Genomic DNA, 27,529 nt, shown 5'->3' on the forward strand with positions numbered 1-27,529 from the left:
AAAAGAGTAGGGGAATCTGTGACTGAACAAATATTGACATTGATACAGTTTTTAGAACCAAAGAAAGAGTTGAACAGCGAAACTTAGGAAAGGATAGGAACCCGGGCAATGCTGGGATTTTGGGCAGCAGGGCTGATATGATAGCTTTTGCTTCAGTCACCACCTGTCTGGTTCTTTATTTTCAGTTGAATAAATTGGCCTTAGTAAAGTCAGTGAATGTGGCCACAGGAAGAATATTGGGAGCCATGAAACCAAACTAATTCCTGCCTGTTAATTTCTAATTCTGCAGTTCTGTTTTTTTAACCACTCTTTCCCCTAAAGAAAAAATAAAATAAAATAAAATAAAATAAAATAAAATAAAATAAATTAAAAAGGAGCTCTGGAAAAAAATTTAATCATTGGAAAAATACATCCGATTTAGGAACATTTAATTTATACATAGTTTCCCAACATTATCTAAATTGTGATAGGTGGGCCTCTTCGATCATCCAAAGATAAGATTTTGACTCAGGATTTCTGGGTTTTCATCTGTTCTGACAAGAACTTGCAGTGCAAACTCAAGGCAGACGTAGGAAAATTGGGTCCTCTTGGCAGCCGAGTTGGTCAACCAGACTGGATCCATGTAATCATGGCCTACCCACCCATGCCATTTACTTTCAGCCGTGTTGTGTGTACTCTTTGGAACTTGTGTTTCCGGGATGTACATGTTGGAAAACCATGCTTTCTGCATGCATTACTCCCAATCGTACTCAACCAAGGATGTGCACATCATGTGAGTCTCTGGGATTCCTCCATCTTCCCAGTGTCAGGACCGACACCAAGAGAATTTGCTCAGCACAGTTAAACAGAAGGTCTAGTAAGGCAACTAGTGCAGACAACTCAGGATTTCCTTTTACACTGAGTAGATTAAGTCAGCTGGGTCGTTCTCCTCTTTGTACAATTTGACCCTTTGTGGCCAAAGCCATTTGACTTTCTCACTTGCCTTCTTATTGGCTATCACTAGCTCCGGGTTAGTTCAGAAGAACCTCCCTGAGTGGCGTAGATGGCAATTTAGAAATCGAACTCTCTCTTTTTCTTGTTTTGGAATTCCAGCCCCACACATTTGTTTGATTTTGCAACACTCTTCTCCCTTCCCTCCATACTCTAAAATGTGTGCCTAACTAATGTTTAAAAGCAAATGAATTACGATTCATTATGTTTGGAGGTGTTTTTGAGAATTCTTCTAAAGACATCAAAGCCTATCATGGAGGAAAGGTTGGGAGTTCTTATTCCAGAAAGCTGGAAGCTCCACTAGTCCCCCAGATGGTAAATCAGCATGAGGCCTCTGTCCCCAGACCTGTTGGTAATAGATTGATGTGAAGCTAGACGTGTGCTTATTTTTGTGTGAAATAGGGAAATAATCTACACATTAAGAGTGTGCACCCGGGGAAAATGGTGAGGGAATCCAAGTTTATCTTGGACCACTGACTTTCCTCTCCCAAGCCTTTCTCTGTCCCACCCCTCCCACAGAAAGCTGCGCACCCAACACATAACCACTTAATTCTAACTAGAGTGTGAAGGTATGGCCTGAAACACTAGCTCTCTGGTGTCTACTTCTACACCCACCTCATGCATCTCTGGTATCGCAAGGGGATTGTGAGGGAATAAAAAGAGCTTTACACAAGACTAAATCAACTATACTTCAATAGAAAATTTTAAACATTAAAAAAAAAAAGTTAAAGAAAAAAGAGTTTTAAATCGAGTCCTGGCTTCAGACCTCAGTCCCAACCCTCACCAACTATGTGACCTGAGCTACTATCCTTTAATCACACCAGCTTTTAATTTCCCTTGAGAAGTCTCAAAGGAATGCAGAGAATAATAGGTATTTCATAGATTTGCTAAAAGGATTAAGTAGAAGCACTATATATATGGAAGTTATTATCCTGAAGCCTCTTATTACTGTTTTTTGATTTTCTCTGTGCAGGTTTCTAGAAAAGAAAAAAAGTCCAAAAATGCCATGTGGATTGACTGTGGAATCCATGCCAGAGAGTGGATCTCTCCTGCTTTCTGCTTGTGGTTCATAGGCTCTGTAAGTGTTCACATTCTCTTAAGCCAGAGTTTCCCGATATGTGGCCTAAGACCACTTGCATCAGAATCAACTGGCCTGTTTATTAGATGCATTTTCCCAGGTCACATCCTAGAATTCGTGACTTAAAATGTCTGGAGGTGAGACTTGGGAATCTACAATCTTCTCAGGTGACTTTTATGCATGTGAAGTTTGAGAACCAAGACTTTAAGCATTTAAATTACCCTAAAGATTGTCTGTCTTATCCTTTCTACATTTCTGGCTGGTGCTAAACACCGGAACATAATTAAGAAATAGTATGCCGTTGTGGTATGTTTCCTAAGTAAAAGAAAGAACTGAAGCAGTTATCGGAATTGAGTACCAATGAATTTTTTTCTTTTGATTTGAATTATGCAGATATCCTTTGCCATATTCTGCCCTTAGAAACTGTACATAAAGCAACATTACAGAGCAGATCGTATTTTCCCATATATCATAATAGGGAATTTTGTCCCCGAAGGCGGCCTTGGCATCAAAAAATCCATATATGAGACAAAGAGTACACCATAAAAGTAAAAACTGTAATGACTGTAAACCTCTATAATAAATGAAAACCGTAAAAATTATGCTTCAGATCCGATAAAATGGGCATATATATCCTCTACACTGATTCATACAAAGAGCTATTGCCACCGGAAAAATAACTTGAAGTATGTGTCCTTCTGATAATGGTTTTTGTTGTCTCTGTAGCCACACAAATGTCTCTGTATCTATCTGGACAAATAAATCTCTACCTACCTTTATTTGCCTTACCATCTTCTCTTCCCACCAATGGAAATGCAGAATCCCCGAGCCTACTGAAAAGTTCCCAACCGCCAGACCCTAAACACAGCCATTTGATGATCTGGAACCTTCCCCAACCTGGATAGTTTTGTTCGTTTTTAGATAACGAAGGGGGCAGCCCTTAGTGGAGAGAGAAACATGCAAAGCGAGAGGGGAAGAATATTTCTTTTTCATTCTGTCACCGAACCTGAAAAGGACTGGGAAGAAACTCCGGTTCGTAGAGACTCTAATGCATGTCGGTAAAGTTGTCCCTAGCTGCCGTCCCTCCTACCCTGACATCTCTTCCCTCCGGTTACATGTTACACTCTCCCTCCACCCATCTGCTGAATCTTTGTAAGATTAAGTTTGTTATTCCACAAATATGATAAATTGCCGATGAGGTTCTTTTTTCTCCTCCAACTCTTGCCACGGTTTTGAATGAATGAAAAGTCCGTGTGTGATGCGGGTCCCTAACAGCCGAGAAGCCTGCAGACGGGGGCAGGAGACCGATGCCTCAGCCGAATGCCCCCCGCCCCGGCCCCAGGCTGAGAGAAGGGGCTTCTGTCTGAGGATGCTGTCCTCCGGAACTGGCACCACCCCACCGAGCAGCCCCCTGCGTCCCCCAGCCCGGTTCCCCTTCGGCCTCCTTCAGCATCCGAGGCGGGCACGCGTGGCTCCGAGGGGACGCCACCCCAGCTGCGGCCAGCGGGGGCTTCCCTACCGAAGGGGCTGCGGCCCGGCCCCAAGGCCATGTCCACGCTGCCCTGGGAGCCCCGGGACTGCCGGGTTAGGACGGTAGCAGCCTTGGATGACTTTCTCAAAGAGGGCAGAGGAATTTTCCTTCCACGGGCCACAAGGGGCAGGGCTGGGAGAAGAAATAGACTCGCACCTTAGCTCATGCAAATAATGATTTTCTAGCTCAAGAAGAGAATATTGGTGGAGTGGAAATGGGAGGTAAGAATGGGGAGGAAATCTGAGTAAGCCAGCTGGCTTCTAAGCCAAAAGGATTCCTCTTTGTTTATCTTTGAGACAGTCCGACCCTGAGAACAGCTTTAAAAGGGAAATTAGTGCTGAGACGGTAATTAGTGCTGAGAGCGTCTTCAGCCAGCAGGCGCTCCGTAGGTACGGAGCACAGGGGGCTTGGGGCAGTTCCTGTCACCCGTTTGTACAAAATAGGGCCGGGAGATTCAAGAGGATGTATGTGTATGGCTTCCTCATCCCACCTGGCTTTTTGTCAGACCCGATTCTTGGCTTAGGTTTCCAGAAGCCATCGGCAAACATACACACGCATGCTGGAGCTGCCACATTTATCCCTTTGCCTGCAGCCTACTTTGGGGAAAAAAGTGCCTTACTGACTGTAGCCATTACAGTAGCCAGTGTATTTTGACAGGTGCCTATCCTTTAAAAAAAAAAAGTTCTCGTGTTTTTGTTTTTTTTGTTTTTTTTTTTTAATTGCTGGCCTACTCTGAAATCCCTGGCAGATCACCAGGACATTGGAGTTTTTCCATTATGTTCATTACCATGTACCTCAGATCTCTCTGTCTCTCTCTGTGTTACAGTTTCTCGTCTTGGACTTTCTTTTACTGTTACTATAATTTTTTTTTTTGCTTTAAAATGAGTGTGATGCCATATCCATTCGACTTTATTCTCTCACCATGTACTCTGTAAGAGGTGTGGGTATTTATTTGGTCGGCATGCGAGCAAGTGCTGAAGTAACATGATCAGTATACACGGAAGGTTTTTAGGAAGTATGGGAAAAAAATGTTGTATTGGCCATGATGGTGACATGGTATAGTCAAGCTGCCTTTTCAGAGGTCCTATCTGTTCAGTGTGAAGTGATTTTTAAAAATAATAACCTGCTTTTCTGACTAGCTTAAAGATGGATTTGAAAATGGTTTTGGACGCAATTAGGTTATGCTGTTTGGACAATAAACTCACCTTGACCTAAAAAAAAAAAAGTTCATATGTGAGATTCATCTAACAAATTATCTTCTCAGCTCCTTGAACTCTTTTGCATGACTAAACCTTACCTTAACTCTGTTTTAGTAAATTTCTCCCATGGCCATTATCTGGAGCTCAGAAAGAATTCTCTCTCTGATCCTAGATCCAGAATATGACCATGTACAGTGACCAGGAAGGCCAGGGAGAGCCTCTGAAGACACTGACACTTCTTAATTTCCTCTCATTCTTCACACTTGCTGTGTATGCTTTTTTTTTTCCCCTTTAGTAAATTTCCAGTCCTTGGATATATCTGCTTCCTTCTAATTCATCAGCTCCTTTCCAGGAATCTCTTCCTTCCCTAACTAGTATGAATCCCGTCACAAACCACCCTTCACCCGTATCCTGAATTTCTTGCTACCTTGATCTGCCCTTTATGAATTCCAACCCCAAACGCCCCACAGAATTAACCAGCCTTCTTCTGGGCCACTGTGCACATCCCAATTTTACTATTATACAACATTGAATTGTTGTTCTTTCCCTTCCAACTTAACACTTTTCTTAGCTTTTTAAGGGCAATGATTATCTCTAAAGTCATTTTTTTTTTGGTTCCCCGTAACTGTGTATTTTTTGGTCCACATAATCAGCGCTCAACATCCACTTCTTGTATTTGAAATTTAAATTAATGCTGCAGGTTCAGGCTGAAATACAACTCTGGGGTCCAGAGAGGACTTAAACAGTGCCTACTACTGGGCTACTTTCTTGCCATTGGGGAAGGTCTAAATTATCCATCCATACTTAGAGATCGGAGAAAACTGGGACTTAGAGCTCTTTGCTGTGTTTCTAATTGTCATGAGAATAACAGTTTATTTCAAAATCTTCCATTCATAGTGTCTTATATGCCTTTATGTACTAATTTATTCTCTGTCGAATGGTTATTGGTTAATTTGTTGGCAGGCATTGTTGCTGTTGTCTAGGATTGTAAGAAAGACAAAGCCTCAGCGTCCCCCAGGCAAAGAGAGCTGAGTAATCATCTGTCACAGGTCCAGCTGATAGGAATTAGTCGAGCCTTTATCTTCTGCCTTCTATGTGCTCACTTGCTCTTGCGCTCTCCTCTGGCACCCTCCGTCCTCATCTTTCTTCTTGCTTTTTGTTTTTGCTTTAAAAAGTAAGACAGTGATTTCAATTATGTTACTTATCTTACTGGTGAGTCATTCCTTCAACAAATATTTATGTATTGTCTTTGTGTGTCAGGCATAATTTCTGTAGCGACCAACCTCATGAAGAGTGATTCATTCACTAGATATAAAACCATAACTGTAAATATATTTATAGAATACTGTGAAAACTCACCAGATAACACATGCTTGGAGAGCCCCATGATACACAGATCAAAAATTAATAGTAAAGAATTAGATCCATGAACATGATCAACTTGGTTGAAAATGTTATTTTAAAAAATCATGTCTTTAAACAGTTGATATACTGTCAGAATTATGAGGCTTAGAGAGTTCTAGAAGTTACATTATTTCAGTGACATGATTAGATATCTAGATGGCCTACTTTTGAAGTATAAATAACTGGATAAATGTCAAATCTGAAAATACTTTTATAAGTAAATTTATTTATTTATTTATTTATTTTTGGCTGTGTTGGTTCTTCGTTTCTGTGCGAGGGCTTTCTCCAGCTGCGGCGAGTGGGGGCCACTCTTCATCGTGGTGCGCGGGCCTCTCACTGTTGCGGCCTCTCGTTGCGGAGCACAGGCTCCAGACGCGCAGGCTCAGTAGTTGTGGCTCACAGGCTCCAGACGCACAGGCTCAGTAGTTGTGGCGCGCAGGTTAGTTGCTCCGCGGCATGTGGGATCCTCCCAGACCTGGGCTCGATCCCGTGTCCCCTGCATTGGCAGGCAGACTCTCAACCACTGTGCCACCAGGGAAGCCCTCATCTTCTTTAATTGTGGACCTAAACAGGCTCACCACCAGTCCAGACGGTGCCTTTGTGCAGAATCAAACAGCCAGTTATCCATATGCAAAAGAATGAATTTAGACTCCTACCTCACACTATATGCAAATATTAACTCAAAAATGGGTCAGACACCTAAATTTAAAAACTAAAATTATAAAATTCTTAGAAGAAAACATAGAAGTAGTAAATCTTTGTGACTTTGGATTAGGCAATGAGTTATTAGATATGACACCAAAAGCACAAGCAACCAAAGAGAAAAAGAGATAAATGGGACTTTACCAAAATTAAAACCTTTGTGCTTTTCCAGGGACACTATCAAGAAAGTTAAAAGGCAAATCACAGAATGGGAGAAAAGTTTTGCAAATCATATATATGATCAGGGACTCATATCCAAAATATATAAATAACTTTTACAAATAAACAGTAAGAAGACAAATAAAAGACAATTTTAAATGGGCAAAATATCTGAAAGGACAATTCTCCAAAGAAGATATACAAATAGCCAATAAGTGTTATGAAAAGATGCTCAACATCATTAGTCATTAGGGAAATATGAATCAAAACCATAATAAGATACCACTTCATACCCACCAGGATGGCTAAAATTTTAAAAAGACAGATAATAGCAAATATTGGTAAGAGTGTGGAAAAATTGGAACTCTCATCCATTGCTGCTGGGATCATAAAATGCTGCAGACACTTTAGAAAACAGTTTGGCAGTTCCTCAAAAGTTTAAGCATAGAGTTACCATTTGACCCTGCAATTCCACTCCTAGGTGTATAGGCAAGAGACTTGAACACATATGTTTACAAATGTTCAAAGTAACATTATTCATAAGTCAAAAAGTGGAAACAATCCAAACGTCCATCAACTTATGAGTGGATAAATAAAATGTTGTATATCCTTACTATGGAATACCATTCAGCAATGAAAAGGAATGACGTACTGATTCATGCTACAACATGGATGAACCTTGAAAACATTATGCTAAGTGATGGAAGCCAGACACAAAAGGCCATATATTTTATTATTCCACTTACATGAAATGTCCAGAATGGGCAGATCCACAGAGACAGAAAGTTGATTAGTGGTTGCCAGGCTGGGGGAAGAGGAGATAGGAGAAGGGGGGTAATTCCTAATGGCTAAGGGGTTTTTGGTTTTTGGTGTTGGTGGGCGGGGTGATAAAAATATTCTACAATCAGATAGTGGTGATGGTTGCATAACTCTGTGATATAAAATCCACTGAATTGTGCACTTAAAAATGGTGAATTTTCTGGCATGTGAATTATATCTCAATAAAGCTGTTAAAAGCTAGGCACCCCTTCCTCTGGGATTTCAGCTGCAACCACACATGAAGGTAGGGCTTGACACACAGAATATAGGCTATATTTCAGCCCTCACTCACCCTTTCTGTTTGGAGCCCTGCTTATGAGACAAGAAATTCTCAGACTAACATTGATCATCTCTCAGAGACTAACTTTTTGCTGAAAGACTCCCATCCAACCATTGCTAAAGTAAGAAAGAAATAAAGAGAGTGAAAAGGACAAAAAAACCAACCATAGCACGTCTATTAAAATTTCAGCAAACATTGTAGAAATAAAAATGATAAATGCTTTATTATTTGAAAGAAAATAAGATCTCCTAATCTTTTTTTTCTGATAATGAATGCCACATTATTACTTAAAAATGACTCTAACATAAATTTGCAAATTTGTAGCATAAAAATGTATTTAACTAGTTGCTCAACTATTTAAAAGATTGCCTCTTTCATTCTATAAAATTACTTCCTTTTCATTAAGCTTTTGTTTCTGACCTATAGTAGATTAAAAAGTAACTTGTACTTTTGCTTTCTTTTCTCCCATATTTAATAAGTGGTTATCTATGGCAAATAATTTAAATTTGACTATTATGGTTGTTCTAGGAAAATATGGATATAATATTTTAAATATTTAAAGAAAAGATGGTAAAGTTTTAGCTATAGCAAAGGTAAGATTTAAAAGATATTTTTCTTAGATATTAACCCCTTATTGGTCATATCATTTGCAAATATTTTCTCACATTGAGTAGGTTGTCTTCTAGTTTTGTCAATGGTTTCCTTTTTTGTGTGTGTGAACCACTATATTGTACACCTATAACTTATATAAAATTGTACAGCAACTATACTTCAATTTTTAAAAAAGACATTTTCTTTTTATCAACAATGAAAAAATATTTAACAAAGTCTTTTGAGTAAAGTTTAAATCAACAACTAATTGTGAACTAATCCACGAATTAAAATGTAACAATGTTGCCACAAATGAAGAATTTATACCAAAGCTTAGTCCTAGATGAAATGATCTAACTGGCTGAAATTTGTCTTTGTGGTTCTGCTACGTCTATATTTGGTCATTTTGGAGTGAACTTCTCAGTCGTTGGAATGTGGATGTCCTTGGATCATGTTAAAATATGTGACCCTAAGCTGGGTATGAGTCTAAAGCACAGGAGAGCAGTGTCAGATGGTATCTGTTACGAAACTCATAGCCAGTACCTAGGAAAAGCTACCACTGGCTTTAAAGCCAAATGATCTGATGCTTGGGAAACAAACTCGATTCTAGCAAAAATTTAGCTCTCAACTTATAAGGACAATGCAGAAAATATTATCGAGACATGTGTGGGAATAAGACAAGGTTAGTCTAAGCTTTGATTGAGAACGGATTATTGTGAAAAGGGTGGAAATATATCTAGGTTTTTGTTTCCTTAAATCTTTGTAGTGGGCTTTAGGCTTTAATAAAGAATTATTTTTGTTTCTTGAAGGAAGTTTTAGAAAATAGATGGTTGTATTTTCTGCCCCCATAAATAAGAAGACCAATTGTCCCACATCCAGGACATTTACCACCACTTAACAACATAGTACCCTAAGTTCAGACTTTATAAGGAATTAATACTCTTCCTGAAAGTTGAATCTGCAAATCTAAACATCTCAAAAATTTTTTTAATAAAAAAATAGACTAAGTTTAGTGAATGTTAACTAGATGGATATTAACTAGACTTATTGTGGCGATCACTTCACTATATAGACAAATTTTGAATCATTATATTATACACCTGAAATTAGTACAGTTGACCCTTGAACGATGCAGGGATGAGGGGTGCCCACCCTGGGGTGCCCACCCTCCCTACACTTGAAAATCCATGCATAACTTTACAGTTGGCCCTCCATATCCACAGTTCTGCATCTGTGGATTCAATGAGCTGCAGATCATGTAGTACTATAGTACTTACTATTGAAAAAAATCTGCATACAAGTGGACCCACACAGTTCAAACCTGTGTTGTTCAAGGATTATATGTCAATTATATCTCAGTTAAAGAAGAAGACACAGACTAAGTTTAGAAGGACATAAAAGATATATCATCAGATATACTTGGTTTAATTTGTAGGTAACTCGTTTCCATGGGCAAGAAAATCTGCCTACCAGTCTTCTGAGGCACATGGATTTCTATGTTATGCCGGTGGTTAACGTGGATGGTTATGACTACACATGGAAAAAGGTAGGTGAAGGTAAAGAAAACAAAACAGGGGATACAGGATACGTAGGCTGAATTATTTATAGAATCCTGGACCCTGGCATAATGGTTTTATTATGTAAAAATTTTTTAATTCATTATGGAAAAGTTCAAACATATATGAGTGGGAATAATTGTATGGTAAACTCCTATGTACCCATCACACAGCCAATCAACTCATAGCCAATCTTTTTTCATCTATATCCCCAAGTCCCTTCTATCTTACCCATGTTATTTTGAAGCAAATCTCAGATACCATATAATTTCATCAATAAATATTTCAGTATGCGTCTCTAAAAGAGGTCTTAAAAAAATAACGGTACAATTATACCTAAAAATGAACAATAATTATTTACTAGCATAAGATTTCCAAGCAGTGTTTAAATTTCCAATTGTATCATAACTTTTTAAAAAGTTTATTTCTTTGGTTCAGGATCCAAATAAGGCTAATATATTGTGATTGGTTTATAGCTTTTATTTTTACTTTAATCTGTAGATTCTCTCTCCATCTCTCTTTTTCTCTATTTCCTTGCAATTTTTTCATTGAAGAAAAGAGCTTCCTGTTGTCTGGATTTGCTAATTGCTTTGCCATGTTCCTTTGTCCTCTGTATTTTCTAAAACTTGATATTTGGATTCTAGAAGCTTTATAAGAGTCAGGTTTGATGTTTTTGGCAAGACTACTTCATTGTAATAGTGTGTTCTCCCAACAGGAGGTGCACAATGTCTGGCTGTATCTCTTTTTGTGATGTTAGCTACCTTGATGCACAGTGCCTACATCCATTCATTCTTACTAGGAATCGTTTGAATGGTATTTTGATTGTAAAAGCATGAATTGCAAGAATTAGAACAGCATTCTAACCAAACGTGCATGGTAGCAGAATTGCATTCTAACCAATATGCGAATTTAATCCTAGTACCCTTTAACTCAATCATGAACATAAGTATGAATATCATGGTCCGTCTCATCTATACTGGAAACCATTACTGTTTCTAATCCATCAACATTCATGTAAAATCACTCAAGCAGAATGAAGTACAGTCCTTTCTAATTTAATGAGGGGCACATAAAAACATAGTTGAACATATATGAAAAACCTACTTGAATAGCACATACAAACACTAAGGGGAATGAGAATAATTGCAGTGATTAGACGCATAAGGAATTATACAGGAATTATTTTATGTAGAGGGTAATTTAAGCAGAAGAGATAGGAACAGTGAAGGAGATTGATGAAAAAGTCATCTCAGGGAAGAGGAATACTGAGAGCAAAAGTTTGTCCGTAGGAGTGAGCAAACCCGGAACTAAGTAAATGAGAAATACCTAGCATAGTACCTAACACAAAATTGGTGTTCAATAAATGGTCACATTTGTAGGTTGCTATTACACTAAATTTATGCCTTCACTGGAATCACAGTGGAATTCAGCCACCTTTTAGATATTCTTACTCCCCAACTGTCCTTTGTATCTTAACTCTGCCAATTAGTCCCTGAAGTATGAGAACTTGATTTCCTCAGAACAACTGTTGCTACCAGAATCACAGGGCTGGGGTTGGAAGCAAACTGGGAGGCTTGGCAGAAGTGTTGGTGGAATAGGGAAAAGTGTGCCATGTCACCCCAACCCAGAACTTAAACAAAGTCTGTGCAACTGTTTACATGATCAAATTCCCAGATTACCCCAAGAACCCAATGGGGTATTTGCTTTACGTTTAAAAACCAGAGTTGAATCGGTACAATCAAAGGAGCCATCAGGCTAGAGGTGTCTTCACAGCTCTGCCTCCTATAGGTTTTAAGTGAGTGTTGAATTCAATCTAAAGAGAGCATTGAAACTCATGACTCAACAATTTTGTATTATAATCATCAAACTTGCTAAAAGACTTGATCTTAATTATTCCCGCCACAAAAAAGAGATGATAATTTATGTGACATGATAGAGGGGCCATCCCAAAAATGGCAATCATATTACAATATGTAAATGTATCAAATCAACATGTTGAACACCTTAAATTTATACAATGTCATATGTCAAATATATTTCAATTAAAAAAAAAACCTCATGACTCATAGTTTTAATTTGAGTTGAAACACCAAGTTATTTTACTTTTCGCAGAAGGAACTTAAAATGACAATGCATAAAATTAAAGGAAACAAGGCCAAATAAGAAGGCCAGTAAGCAGCCTAGCAAAACCAAATGAAATTTTTTTTTTGTATAGGTCAAAGCTCATGAAATATCACCATTTCAGTTGATTCAAGTTTGAGTGAACCCAGCTGAGACCTGGATAGAACAGGGGCTATGCAAGAAGTAGTGTGAAGACAGTGACAGGATAAAGAGATGGGGTTGAAGGAAAGAAACACAGTACTGTCCACTTAGGCTTTAAAAGTCGTGTCTTTCCTGAACTGCAAACATGGCTGCCCTGGTTACCTGTGTTTTGTTTATTTAGAATCGAATGTGGAGAAAGAACCGTTCTTTTCATGAAAACAATTCTTGCATCGGAACAGACCTGAACAGGAACTTTGACTCCAAACACTGGTGTGGTAGGTTGTTTGCTTTATTTCTAGCAAATGTCTCTTCATTTAAAAGGTGGTATTCCTAAAAGCCCATTAATTCAAACTGATTAGAGGGGAGGCCTATCTGAATCAGAAGATAATTTAAATAAGAAACTTTTTGGTTAAACGTAGTGCTATGAAGTTTGACTCAAATCAGCAAAACACCCTTACCCTGTTCCTCCCTGCCACATCCATACCTTTAAAAGAAGGAAGTTGGACTAGTTCTTTAAGGTCCCTTCTAGCTTCAAAATTCTAAAATTCTATTTCTCTAAAATCATAAGGAAGTGACCACTAAATTTCCTACTTTCATAAACAAATAACATTCATTATGAAGATATCAAAGGCTAGGGTTGGGTGGGTACCTCTTATTTTCAATTGCTTTGGAAAATATTGACTTCTATAGTGCTGCAAAACATCTTGTGGGGTTTTTTTCCCCTTTGGCTTGTGGGATCTTAGTTCCCCAACCAGGGATTGAACCCATGCCCCCTGCAGTGGAAGCGTGGAGCCCTAACCACTGGCCCATCCGGGAATTCCCAGAACATTTTGTTTTGTATTCACTATTCACTTTCTTAAGTTCTTTCTTTCATGAATATCGTAAAGAGAAACTTGTGTCCAGCACTGTGGGAGCTCCTTGTTCCTTGATTCCAATGAGTTAAGACCCTGGGTGAACACGGATTTAGGCATTCGGGAATATTGTCTGCTCTCAGGGAGGTAGGTGTTAGTTCACCACCCCCTCACTATGTTTCACAGTTACTGCATTTAAGAAACAACTCCAAAGCCACACTAAACTTAACGACGAGCTGGAATCACCCGTATTTTTGGAGGTGGGAGCATGTGACGACAAGGGAGCACAGCTATTGAAACCACAGATACATCTTCTTCCTCCCATTCCTTTACTCTACACAGTCCTAGGTACATGATCTTCTGTATTTCCTTTTAAAAAACGAAGTGAAAAGTCATGATTTTGAACATTTCATCATTATCCCAGAGTAGCTATGAAAACTTTTCGGTAGAGTACTTACCTTTCTTCTTAATTTCCTCCTTCCTCTAAGTCAGAAACCCCATGAGGGCAGGGACCACTATCCATTACCTAGTGCAGTACCTGACACACCGAGGGGTCTCTGAAAGCTATTCAAATGAACACGTGCATGAAATTAGTTGTTTTAAGAGAGCTACAGATACGGTAAGTAAACCGAGGAGAGAACAGTTGATCCTGCCTCAGGCTCAAGGGAATCACTTAGTGGTTTCTTCCGTTGTTAAGATTGTTCAATAAAAGTGCCCACGGAGGTGTAAAAACTGCCACAGCAGTGATAATTGGGCAGGGAGCCAGAGAAACAGCAGCTGATATAAAAGACCTCTGAATACATAGAGCTGACAGTTGCTAAGTGCTGAGCAGTTTATATATTCCATCCCCTGAGTTTCATTATCTACGCATCATGGATGAAGAAACCCAGACTTTAAAAGGTTAAGTCCCTTGCTCAAGAGCACAGAGCTAGGAAGTGGCAGAGCTGGGCTATAAAGCCAGGCTGACTAACTCCAAATTTGTTGAAATTCTTCTACGTCTGACAATCACTCTTCAGTTATAAGTTCCCTTTTGGAACTTCTTTCATCCGCAAGCTCTTTTGCTGCTCTATTTTACTTAATGTTTTTCGTGGTAAAACTAGCATTACCTAATTTGAATAGCCAAGTACTCAAGATATATTCTGTTATTGCCATTAAGAAATATCTCAGGTCCTGATTAGGCCTTGTTTTGTATTATTACATATCACAAGAGTTAAAAGCAGAAACAGAAGCAGCAAGCATATGGATAAGAGAGAGTTTCACATAAAACAAACAGTAACAGTGAGGAACTCTTTTTCTGCCAAGTGCCCCAGCATCTCTTCAGTAATATGTGAGTAAGACAGTGGGAAAAAAGAATTAAATCTAATCTTTTCCTTGTCCCTACACCTAGAATGTGCCTTTAAGATACTTTGTAAAGGATCTAAAAGAGCACCTCACTTATTAATAGGAAGCGATATATCAAGCCTACTTATTCATTTTATGTTCATTTTACCTTTCCTCTGTATTAAAAGTGTGTGTGTGTGTGTGTGTGTGTGTGTGTGTGTGTGTGCTGGAGGTGGGAATAGGTGTAGGGGTATCTTAGTCTGCTAGGGCTGCCATAAAACAATATCACAAACTGGAAGGCTCAAACAAGAGACATTTATTTCCTGCAGTTCTGGAGGCTGTAAGTCCAAGATCAAGGTTATCAGCAGGGTGGGTTTCTCCTGAGGCCTCTCTCCTTGGCTTGCAGACGGCCGCATTCTTGCTGTATCCTCACATGGCCTTTTCTCTGTGTGCAAGCATCCCTGGTGTCTCTCTCTTCTTATAAGGACAAGAGCCACAGTGGATCATGGCCTTACCTTTATGACTTCATTAAACCTTTATTACCTCCTTAAAGGCCCTATCTCCAAATATAGCACATTGTGGGTTAGGGCTTCAACATATGAATTGGGAGGGAGGGTAGAATTCAGTCCATAACAGGGGGTATTTATGAGGACCTCTGATCTCAAACTTCCTAAAACAGCTCCACTCATTTTCTGAAATAGTAAGTTAAACTACACAGTTTTTGCAACTGGCATGGGGTGGAAAAAGCTTTTATTTCTTTTCCTAGAGACCATACGGTCTTTCAATTTTTTAAAAAATTGTCATAAAACATATATAACATAAAATTGCCACTTTAACCATTTTTAAGTACAGTTCAATGGCATTAAGTACATTCACGATCTTGTGCAACCATCACTACCTACCATCCATTCCCAAAACTTTTCATCATCTCAAACAGAAACTCTGTAACCATTGAGCAGTATCGCCTTATTCACCACCCATAGGAGCCCCTGGTAGTTTCTAATCTACTTTTTGTCTCTATGAGTGTGCCTACTCTAGATATTTTTTTGATCTCATTGCCTATAGATCAAAGAATGGTTGAGTGTGAAGGGACCTGGAAGACCAAGCACCTCTTGGTACAGATGAAGAACTTAGGCTGAGAGAGATGAAGTAGCTTGCCCAGATTAACATGCCTATTTAATGGCAAAACAGAATCTCAATCACAAGTCTCCTGACTCCGCATGGCTCTTCTGACCAAAAGTTTGAAATCTCTAGAGTCACAGTCACAAAATGAGAATCTGAGGCTACACTGTCTAGTACAGTAGCCACTAGCCACATGTGGCCATTGAGCATTTGAAATGTGGCTTGTCCGAACTGAGGTGTGCAATGAGTATAAAATACACACCAGACTTCAAAGACTTAGTATGAAAAAGCAACACAAAATATCTCATGAATAATTTTTTTATTGATTACATTTGAAATGATAAACTCTGTACATATGGGGTTAAATAAATTAAAAGTATTCAAACGTAACTAAACTATCAAAAATGTTTTGTCCAATAACATTATTGATTCAAAATTAACACAAATACTTGGAAAGGCCTTGGGTGTTCAGCACAGCATTTTCTTGGGGGCGGGGGGAATGTTTGACAAACATTAAGGCTGTTTCTGTTGCAGTAAAAGGAAGAAAATAGAGCAAGCTTAAGTAAGAAAGGCAGGCTCTATGTATAAAATAGATAACTTATAAGAACCTGCTGTATAAAAAAAAATTTTTTTTAAATAAGGCAAAAAAATAAATAAATAAATGAATAAATAAAAGTACTGAAGGGAAAAAAAAAAAAAAAGAGGAAGGCAGGCTCTGTAAGGATAATAAGGATCATGGAGTAGCCCATGGAACCCAAGGACTGGGATGCAGGCAGACCTCGGAAACAGACTAGAACTGGGCCTGGAGCGCTATAGGGAGGTCAGTGGCTCCTTTCTCTCCCCATCTCATCTCTGCAATGCACACTGGCCTTCTCTGTGTCCCAATCCATGTGACGATGATGATGATGATAATGCTGATAAACAAGTTACTAAACACTCAGTATATGCCAGCACTGGGAAAAGCATTTTATAATTTATCCATTTAGCAGATAAGGAAATTGAGGTATAGATAGGTTTAAAAAAATCAAGATTGACTTGCCTCCTAGGGCATGCCCAATAATTCTACTCTTCCTCAACCACTCTAGAAGATTGATTGAAATGCAAGTGAGTGATAGACAGCTTAAATGCCAAAACAGAAGACTAGAACTTTTTAAAATTACTGTTGAGTCTTAACAATTAGCAGTGCCTTACTGGCATTTTAAAAAATAAAACAGAAGTATATTTGAACCGAAAATTTCCAACATGTTAAGAGTTGACGGTGTCAGATGCCCATCTTGTGCCACAAGTGTTTTTTTAAAATGTAAAATATCCATTGAGTGAAAAGAATTTGTCTTGCTTGGTTGCTTTGGGAAGCCAGAGAGCATGTGGGTATTCAGATATCCTGCTGGGTCACAAAAGTTCTGTTGATATGACACAGAATGGGGATTCCAAACAGTCTTTATAATGGAAATCTAAAAGTAGTGTCCAATTTAAGGCCTCATCTTTCATTACTGTTACTCATTCCTATAAAGGACTAATTTGGATTACATCAACTTTTGACTCATAGGTTAAAAAAAATTACCCAAGTCATATAGCTATTAAATGGCAAAGACAAGATTGAAATCAAGTGATGGGGTGATTAACAATATGATACATAGCCTCTTACTGTAAAGAATGGTTACCACCAATGGTGCCCAATTTGAGTCTCCTAAAATAAGAGCATTTACTTCATAGGTTTGCTGTAAAGATTAAATGAGATATCGCCTGTAAGTCTTAGCAGAGTTCCTGACAGATAGCTTGTGTTCTTTGGATGTCAGCTGGTGATGTTATTATTGTTATCTTCTTTGTTTTCAAGAGAGCAGCTTGACTGAAACTAGAATCTGCCTCTTGATTTCAAGTTATCAGTGGAGGGATTCCGAATGGCAAAAGACAAGTGAGGGACCCAAATTGGGGCTAATAAACGGTTTCCAGGAGGGGAGAATCTTTCTGGGTCAGAGGTGGCTCCCTGGGGGCTCTAAAGCTGTGAATTAAGTACAGAGGAGAGAAGTGATGGGAGTCAGGCGACCATCCGAAGTGATGTTTTGTATAATTTCTCAAAGGAATGAACACATATTAGTCTAGCACCAAATATCACCATTCCGTTTTACTTACTAAACCACTTTAGCAAGTTAGAAGTAGCACTGAATGCAGACTTACATATTCTGAGTTCTCAAATGAGACTTTTATGGGCTGTATTAATTAGTGATTTTTAAGCTACACATGTCAGGAAAACCAAACTTACAATGATGAAAGAAAAGGGGGTTTATTTTTCTCTTGTAACCACAAGTTTGGAGGCAGAGCTGGCATTTCTTTCTCGAGGCTGCAAGGTGGCTGCCCTCAGGCAGCAACTGTTGGATGGCTTGCTATGAGGGCATGAAAACATATGAATTCAAAATAAACATAAACAACATTTAGGGGACATTAGCAATATGTTCTTTACAGAGCTCGAGTGAATCCATTTATCGAAAAATGTCACACCCTATATATTAGGAGAATACATGGTCAGGGAGAGCACAGATTACAATAGGTTGCGTATCTACTTATGAATCCACTCCATCAATTTCACTACAGGGGAAGGTGCCTCGAGTTTCTCGTGCTCGGAAACCTACTGTGGACCTTACCCTGAGTCGGAACCAGAAGTGAAGGCAGTGGCTGATTTCTTGAGAAGAAATATCAACCACATTAAAGCTTACGTCAGCATGCATTCATACTCCCAGAAGATAGTGTATCCGTATTCCTATAGCAGAAGCAAAAGCAAAGACCACGAGGAACTAGTAAGTGCTGCTTAATTAATTTTCTCATTAGCATTTCAGAAGTAAAATAATACGTAGTTCAAGAATCAAAAACTGTGGGGAAAAATGTTCTGTAGAGGACAAAGGGGGATAGATGCTTTATATCTTGATCTAACATTTCTGAGAGTCACCCTAGGTCAGGGTTCATTGAGAGATTGTAAAGAACTGAGCCTTATTTTGAGGACATGAACTTCCGCCTAGCAGAGGGGCTCTCTAGGAATATGTCAGACAAGCTCTTGGGACGTCAGGAGGGAACCAGTCTACCTTGACCTGATCTACATATGAAGCCGTATGAACAAGGACAAGGACAAAACTTTCTGGAATTATTGGTCTGTTTGTAGGTGCTAGCTTTCTACAACAGCCCACCACAGGTCAAGTCTTAGCACAACACTTATCGATTTGATACTAGCATTGGGAATTGTTTATACACTGACCTTCCTAACTTGCAGGGGTTTGGTCCTATTAAAAGCAACTCCAATTTCAGCATTGAGGCAAGACCTCCCTCCTTTTGTGGAATGCAGTGGATGATACAGTGAGTTCAAAGAGGACTCGTACAGTCTGTTATCCCCTCATCACTTTTTGGTCCCAAATATTCTATGCTTGGGTTAATGGCAAAGGATGCAAGGGTTCTTGATGGACTGTGGCTAGGTCTGGACAAATCCTCATCCCAGATGCTCTCTAGACAATGGAAGTGCTATGGCAACAGTCCACTTCTTGCCCAAGGTCTGATCTTTATGTAGTGGTTTCTTTCTTATTGACTTGTTTTGCTCTGGTTCTCTTAACAGAATAAACTATAGCCACATTAGGGGCTAGCAATTCCTGATGACAAATATAAAGTTATTTGCAGTTGCTAAGAATAACTCCTTTAGAACAGAAACATCCTTGATACTTATGATTCCTTTTTCCTCTCAAGGGAAAACTTTTAAGGAAAGCTCCTTTATTGGTGTTATCTTTGAAGAAGTGAGAGGATATTCATCATGATCTGGAAATAGATGTAGTGTGATTTTGAATTATTTTTGGATCACTATCATCACAAGTGTTTGTTGAGAGTTATTATGTGTAAAATACTGTGTTGATGGACATTGAAAGAAGCATCAGGTAGGACCCTGCCCTTTAAGAGAATATGATATGGTTAGGGAGCTCAGCCATTAGCAATTGTTACAGATAGCTGTACTCTTAAGGTATAGTAACTACTAAGTAAGTGGCACAGATGGTACAACTCACTTCTGACTGGGATAGCTAGGGGTGGCCTCATTAATTCATTCAGAAGGAAACAGATAAGTGAGGGGATAAAGACCCTGTCCCGAGGGCTTATAATCTATTAAGGTGTGACATACTGTAAAGAAAAAGGAATGATAAAGTGCCAGTGAAGTGAAGGAACAGGGACAATTTCAGCCAGATACTGAAAGATAGGATTTCTGTAAGTGGACCCGGAGGGGGAGACCTTTCTAAGCTGAGGCCAAGGTTCTCCCCACAGGAAGTATGTTCAGGGGAATGTAGGGGCAAAAAAAGGAAGTTGATCCCTCAGAAAGTAGATGAGGTCAGCCTGTGAAGAAGAGGTCACCTAGTCTGAGTGTCAGAATAAATTTACATTCTATTCTGTAGATCAGGGGGTTCCATTAAAACTTTTGTTTTGAGCAGAGGAATGGCACAACATCATATCCACTGATATCCCTCAGGTCCTTCAAGGGAGGGATAGTGAATACCATGATGCTAGTGCCAATTTCAGAAAAGATGTGCATAAGCTAGAAACAAAAATAGTGGAACAGGGGACTTAGTTACTACCCTGCAGCACACCAGGGATATAAACTTTTTTATTTGATGAGTCTTTGGGAGGTATTAGACATTTTACATGAAAAGGAAATAGAGTTTGTGAGAAGGATGAGGAGGGAATCATACATTGCTGACATATGTGTATTGTTTAGAGAAGCTGGGTTTAAAGTTTGGTGAAAGTTTTGTCTAGTTGTTTGCCTTTGAAATATAGTTATACTTTGTTTTACAGTATAACTTGGTTACATATACTTTGTTTTACAAAATAAATGAATTCCTAAAAAAGGCATATGAGAATTATTTTTCCTTCAACTTAAATAAAATGTCAATATATTGGAAGAGTCTGTGTCTAAAGCCACCCAACTGTGATTTCCGTAAAGAGGAAAACATTTTTAAAAGTTAATTTATTCTTCTCAATTTATCTCTTGGATACATGCAGATTTTTCATATATACAATTCTCCCCACACCCCGGCTCTGTTGAGATATAATTGACTTATAACATTGTGTAAGTACAAGGTGTACAATGTGACGATTTGATACACATATATATTGTGAAATGATTACCACAATAAAGTTAATTAACACGTTCGTCACCTCACATAACTAGTTTCTTCTTTCGTGGTGAGAACACTGAAGATCTACTCTCTTAGCAACTTTCAAGTATATAATACAGTATTGTTAACTATAGTTGCCAGGCTGTATTTTCGATCCTCAGAACTTATTCATCTTATAACTGGAAGTTTGTATCCTTTGACCAGCATCTCCACATTCTCCTCCCTCCGCCACCCCCAACCCCTGGCAACAACCATTCTGCTCTCTATTTCTTCATATTTACAGTTTGATTGAATAAATATATGATTGGGTTTTTGTTTTTTTTTTAAGAAACTTCTACCTGTCTTGTTTTAAAGCTGTACATTAACTGAAATTCCATATCCTATTGATTTCAGTCTCTAGTGGCCAGTGAAGCAGTCCAAGCTATTGAGAATACTAATAAAAATACGAGATATACACATGGCAGTGGTTCAGAAAGTTTATGTAAGTATTTCTTCTTAAGATCTTAGGGGACTGTGAGGTACTAAAGAAATCTGTGTTTGGTTTTTCTGGGTGGATTTAATTTTTCTAAGTGGAATCTTTAAACATGGTCCCATGTAAAACAATTGGATTATAACAGTTAGAATTGGAAGCATAATAGCTATGACAGTACTGAGCAAGGCTGTATTAATACATAAATTTACTAAAAAGAAACCAAAATGATACTTAAGAAATTATGCTCAGTGCTATAGAGTAGGGATTATAGAATTGGTATCACACTAGTTGAGTGAAGCAGAAAAAGTCATAAAGGGTCAAAAGAATGTTTAAGATGCCCAGGGCCACCATGTAAGGTTGTGCAGGTTGAACACTGTATAAATCTAGGAATACCATTTACATTAGATGCTTTTTAGTGACAACCTGTGTCCAAGAGTATAGCTCATGGCACACTACAGTTGAATGTCCTTTGTTCCCACTGATGGGAACATGTGTGTGGCAAGCTCTTAACAAATATTTTAAATTAATTTCTGCTGGGAGATATTTATTGACGGACTCCTTTGTATCCACAGTGGGATAACAGACAATTTTGCTCTTTTTGAAACTGGAGGGGGGGATGGGAGAAGAGAAACAGGAAATAAGCATGTAACAAGGTGTCAGCAAACTATAACCCATAGGCCAAATCCAGCCCACTGCTTGTTTTTGGATAGCCTGTAAACTAAGAATGGTTTTTCCATTTCTTAAATGGTTGAGGAAAACCAAAAGAAGAATAAGATTTTGTGACACGGGAAAATTACATAAAATTCAAATTTCAGTGTCCACAAATAAAGCTTTATCCAAACACAGCCACACTCATTCATTTGCATATTGTCTATATAGCTTTCAGGACAGTGGAGTTGCGTAGTTCTGACATAGACTATGTGGCCCTCAAAGCCTAAAATATTAATTATCTGGTCCTTTACAGAAAATGTTCACCAATCTCCAATGTAAACAATTAAATAGTAAAATATAGTGTAATCCCATTGATAAGTGAACAACATAAGTGTATAGGTTTGCAAATGACTGCCTGAGAGAGAGGCAACTTAGCTCAGGTGGCCTGGGAAGGTCTTTCTCGGTAGGTGACATGTCTGGGAGACCTACCCAGTAAGTGGCTGCCAAACAAAGGTGTGGGAAAAAACCAGGGAGAGGAAATGGCATGTGAAAAGGCTTTGAGATAATATGTTCCAAGTCCCAGAGTTTCCTTTAACAGGTATGATTTACAGGGGGATAAAAACACATTCATATTAATAATCACATCCATATTATTTTCAATAAATTACTTGAGCACCAAAGGCTCTATTAGTAGAAAGTCCAGAATGTTCCCCTTCCTCCTCAATCATCCCAAGTTATCTCAGGACAAACTGAGGCCACATTGGTCCACATGGTATCTCTGTCTCTTGCTGTCACTGGTCTATCTCTGCCTTTGTCGACCCAGGTCCTTGCTCTGGGTCACAACTTCCTTTCATAATTCAGAGCTTTCTTGATTCCCATCCTCTGTCTCCTATTGTTCCCCAAAGCATGACCACAGTGCCTCAGGGCTGGAGGCGCTTCTAGAGCAACTTCCTGTTTTGACGAAATCATTCCATCTCCAGGCATGCATTCATTCAATACAAATCTCTGTGTGTGTGTGTATGTGTGCGCGCGCATGTACGTAAGTATAAAAAAATATCTGGAAGAATAAATGCCAAATATTAATAATAGCTATCAGAAATATTTGCTGAATGAATAACAACTAATCCACTGTTGATGGATATTTTTCAATACTTCAGTATAAACAGTGCTTCAGTAGACACCTTTGTCATTAATTCAAGTATAGGTATTGGAAGGAGGAAAAATGATCACTTTGCATATTATATGATTGTCTACCTGGAAAACACAAAAGTATTAGTAACAAAGAGTTGAGTAAGGTGGCTGACTATGAACTAAATATATATGAATCTATAACTTACTTATATACCAAAAACAATCAGGAAGAAAGTAAAATGGAAAAAAGATACTACTGCCCCCCCCCCAGTATACATGTATACACATGCAGACGTGTACATATAGATACATACATACATATATAGATTCATTGTTAAATGTATATATGTGTGCACACAAATCCATATGATCTCTATGAAAAACCTAGAAAACTTTACTGGTGTACATAAATGAAGACAAATAAAAGGAGAAACCCACTATGTTTTTGAGTGGAAAAGCAATACCAAAAAAAGTGCCCGTCATTCTAAATTAGTTTGTATATTTAATGCAGTCCCAATGAACACTTAAATGACTTTGAACTTCATTTGAAAGAATACATTTGGTAGAAGAGCTTGTAAAATTCTGAAAAATAAGATTAATAAGAGAGAATTTGCTCCAACCAAGTATTAAAATACATTATAAACCTGTCGTAGTTACAGTTCTTTTTTTTTTTTTAATTATACTAATTATAAAGACACAAAGAAGCAATTATGGATAAACAAGAAGGTTCATTGTAAAGGAACTGAGCCTGGAAGTGACATCAATAGAAGGGAATAGTGAGTACAGAAAGACACTCAAATATATAAGATCTAGTATCTCATAAAGAAGGCATTCCAAACAGTTAAGAATGTTAGATTGTTCAATTAATAGGGTTGGAAAAACTGGTGAGTTAATTAGAAAAAAATTGTAATTAGATTACTAACATGTCTTTCTCCAAAATAAATTCCAGATACATAAAATATTTTAATATAAAAACACTGCCATAAACCAAGTTGAAGGCTAAATTACCAAATAAGAAAAAACAATTCTCCACATATTACACAGGGCTAATAACACTACTGCTGCTTTTATAAGTAATCTATAAAATGACTCAAGAAGAAAAATGAGCAAAGACAATTGATAAAAATATAAAGATGGTCAATAAATATACCAAAAAAATGTTCAACTCACTGATAATCAAACATAAAGACAATTTGATATTATTTTTCACCCACAAAATTGCCAGAAATGTATAATTCACATGGATGGTATGGGAATGGAGCATGGGCATATTCATACCCTGCTAATGTAGGTATAAATTAGTTCAATTCTTTTGAAGGCTATTTGGCAACATGCAGCACAACTGTGAAAAGTACATACCCTTAGACTAGCAAATCTGTTTCTGGGAGAAAACATTCTAAAGAAACAAAGAAGCAATTACGTATACACAAGGATGTTCATTGTAAAGTTGTTTATATTAGAAAAAAGTAAAGCTCTCCAAATAAATAATTATTAAAATTAATTACATCCAGCTTTACAGAGCAATGCTATGAGATCATTAAAAATGATAAGGTAGGGCTTCCCTGGTGGCACAGTGGTCAAGAATCCACCTGCCAATGCAGAGGTCATGGGTTTGAGCCCTGGTCCGGGAAGATCCCACATGCCACGGAGCAACTAAGCCCGTACGCCACAACTACTGAGACCATGTGCCACAACTACTGAAGCCTGCGTGCCTAGAGCCATGCTCCACAGCAAGAGAAGCCACCGCAATGAGAAGCCCGCACACCGCAACTAGAGAAAGCCCACGTGCAGCAACAAAGACCCAATGCAGCCAAAAATTAAAGAAAAAAAAATGATAAGGTAGATTTGAACTCATTAATACATAAAGCTGACCAGGATAGATTATGTTTAGGAATGTTCCTGAATAGCTTGTATAGAATGATCTTATTTATGTAGGAAAAAAATTGTCAAAGTATGCACTGAAAAAGAAAGCACTAGAATATAAATGGTGACCATCACTCCTTGGTAGGGTTATATGGGTAATTTTTATTTTCTTCCTTAACCTGCTTTCCTTCAATCTCTATTTTCTTCCACAAACTTAGATTATTTAATAATCAGAAAAAAAGCAAAGCTATTTTCATTTTTAGGGAAAAAAAATCCCATCTTGTTAGTTAACTTGAAACATCTGTATTTCAAAAAGTAATTTCTTTTTTCTTTTTGTAGATCTAGCTCCTGGAGGTTCAGATGACTGGATCCATGACTTGGGCATCAAATATTCGTTTACAATTGAACTTCGAGATACAGGCAGATACGGATTCTTGCTGCCAGAGAGTTACATCAAACCGACTTGTACAGAAGCTTTCGCTGCTGTCTCTAAAATAGCTTGGCATGTCATCAGGAATGTTTAATGCCCTTGATTTTTTCACTCTGTTCCCCTATTTTAATTTACTGATTCCAACCAAACCAAATCTTTGTACCAGTTTCTTTTTAAGTTTTATCAGTTTTCATAAAAGGTTTTCCCATTCCCTGGTTTTGTCAAAGAACAAAATAAATGCTACCTTAAAATTAAGGCAGACAAGGGTTCACATTTGTTTTTCCTTTTTTTTTTTTTTTTTTGAGAGGCTAGGTACTGATTTTTTTCTTTGATTCGCGACATTTGACTAGACATCTCAAGCAATTGTAATAGCTACTTTCGCGCAGAGCATTGCATCCTGAACAAGAAAAGGAAAGGCTGTCACAAGTACATTAAAGATTTCTGCTCCAAATTTACAGTAAGTTTCTGCTAACGCCTTTAAAAACACACCCGTGCATTCCGTTTGCTCCACTGTAATAGGCGATGGCCGAGAAAGCAGAGGCGTGTGAAAAACAGGACAACTACCGCCTGTCACTCCAGTTCAGCTGCTCAGTAAAAACGTTGAGCGAATGAATGCAGTTATCTTCGACAACAAACGTGGCATTTTTGCATATTCACAACAGCTGTCTATTGTAAGAAATTATGTAATAAAAGGAGAAAACGCTTTCTCTTAAATTCACTGTTAATTGGGAATTTTGTCTCTCCCGGGTTCCCGGTTTCTTCCCCAGGGCTCGCTCGTTAGGCACAGGTTTTTCGATTTCGACCGCACGCCTAGGAGGCGACGTTACGCCCAGGGGCCGTGTCCACAAAGGGGCGGTGCATGCGCGCTGACGACTAATCTGGCAGCCGGAAGCTGCCTCGGTCTAAAGAGGAACAGGGCCAACTCTTGACTTCCGGCGGCATTTTGAGGCGATCCTCCCAGCGGCCTGATAGTGTTTTCCTTGCCTTTTCTTACTCTCCAGTCTCTCTTCGTTCCTTTTTTTCAAACGTCCCAGGCTCGCTTGACCCTGGCGAAGCGGCGGGCGGGTTCCGCTCCCTAGCCATCCCGGAGTCCCCCGGTAGCCGAGGACCAGTTCCCGGGAGCCGCGCGCGCACCTCCTTCTCGCTGTCGTCTTCCCGGGGCCAGGCGCGGGGACTGAGAGTCGCCTCCCCCGCTCCTTGGAGCGGCGGCGGCGGTGCCACCTCCGGACTGCGCTTGCAAAAGGAGCTCGGCGAGGAGGTAAGTTTGAACTCCGTGAATTGGCGTGGGTACCGGGGGAAAGGCGTTGGGTGGGCCCGGGATGGGGAGGCCCCGCTTGTCCTCCATCCCTGCTTGGGTCACGCCGGAATTTTGAGCTCTCCTTGAGCATCCCACCCTTAACTCTGCAATAGATCCCTGTGCTCCTGACTGGTTTCTCGCCCTGTTTCTGATGCTGGCGAGTTTACCTAATGGGGCAAGTGGATTCAGAATGGAGGCTTTGCTGGGTCACTACCATTTGATGTGAGCCGGGGAACTCTTGCGCGGTATTCGCATTGGTATGAGATGGAAGGGTGCCGGAGTATGGTCTTAGATTGAGAAGCTCCCTCTTTACACATTCCAGACCCGTTAGGGAAAGGTATCTTACTTTTGGTTATATTTGGTCTTGGTTATTTCCCGGCAGTGATTACGACGCAGGTCCTCGGAGTTGAGGAGTGCTACTTTATGTTCACAGTCCCTAGGTAGTTACTTTTGGCAGCTGTCAGAAACCCGGAAAGGTGGAATGAAAGGAGAGGCTCTGATGTTTGGCATTGTCTCTTTCTAAATAGCTTAAAATAATTTATGTGGCTGGAAAATTATTCAGAGTCGATATCACGTGAATGATATCGGTAGGATCTTGTTTGTGGAGCGTAGTGTCAAGCCATTCGGTTATATTCCGAGGTTTTCAGATAATTTGAACTACTTTGAAAATTATGGGCGTACGCAAC

General features: G+C 39.0%; 2 protein-coding genes across 7 annotated transcripts in view; both read left to right on the forward strand.

Annotated features, from left to right (window-relative positions):
* Positions 1-25,702, forward strand: part of CPB2 (carboxypeptidase B2) — a 40,537-nt gene extending 14,835 nt beyond the window's left edge. Inside the window, exons 7-12 of the mRNA XM_059903424.1 lie at positions 1,964-2,068; positions 10,189-10,299; positions 12,753-12,846; positions 18,454-18,656; positions 21,393-21,480; positions 25,456-25,702. Of these exons, the coding sequence (XP_059759407.1) occupies positions 1,964-2,068; positions 10,189-10,299; positions 12,753-12,846; positions 18,454-18,656; positions 21,393-21,480; positions 25,456-25,640 (786 nt within the window). The 3' untranslated portion in view covers positions 25,641-25,702. The remainder of the gene's footprint in view (positions 1-1,963; positions 2,069-10,188; positions 10,300-12,752; positions 12,847-18,453; positions 18,657-21,392; positions 21,481-25,455) is intronic.
* Positions 25,703-26,452: 750 nt separating this feature from the next.
* Positions 26,453-27,529, forward strand: part of ZC3H13 (zinc finger CCCH-type containing 13) — an 86,653-nt gene continuing 85,576 nt past the window's right edge. For all 6 annotated transcript variants that reach the window (XM_059902853.1, XM_059902858.1, XM_059902859.1 and 3 more), the window contains exon 1: positions 26,453-26,804. The gene's annotated coding sequence lies outside the window, so the exon portion shown is untranslated. The remainder of the gene's footprint in view (positions 26,805-27,529) is intronic.

Source organism: Balaenoptera ricei, chromosome 18 (assembly GCF_028023285.1).
Source record: "Balaenoptera ricei isolate mBalRic1 chromosome 18, mBalRic1.hap2, whole genome shotgun sequence".
NCBI lineage: Eukaryota > Metazoa > Chordata > Mammalia > Artiodactyla > Balaenopteridae > Balaenoptera > Balaenoptera ricei.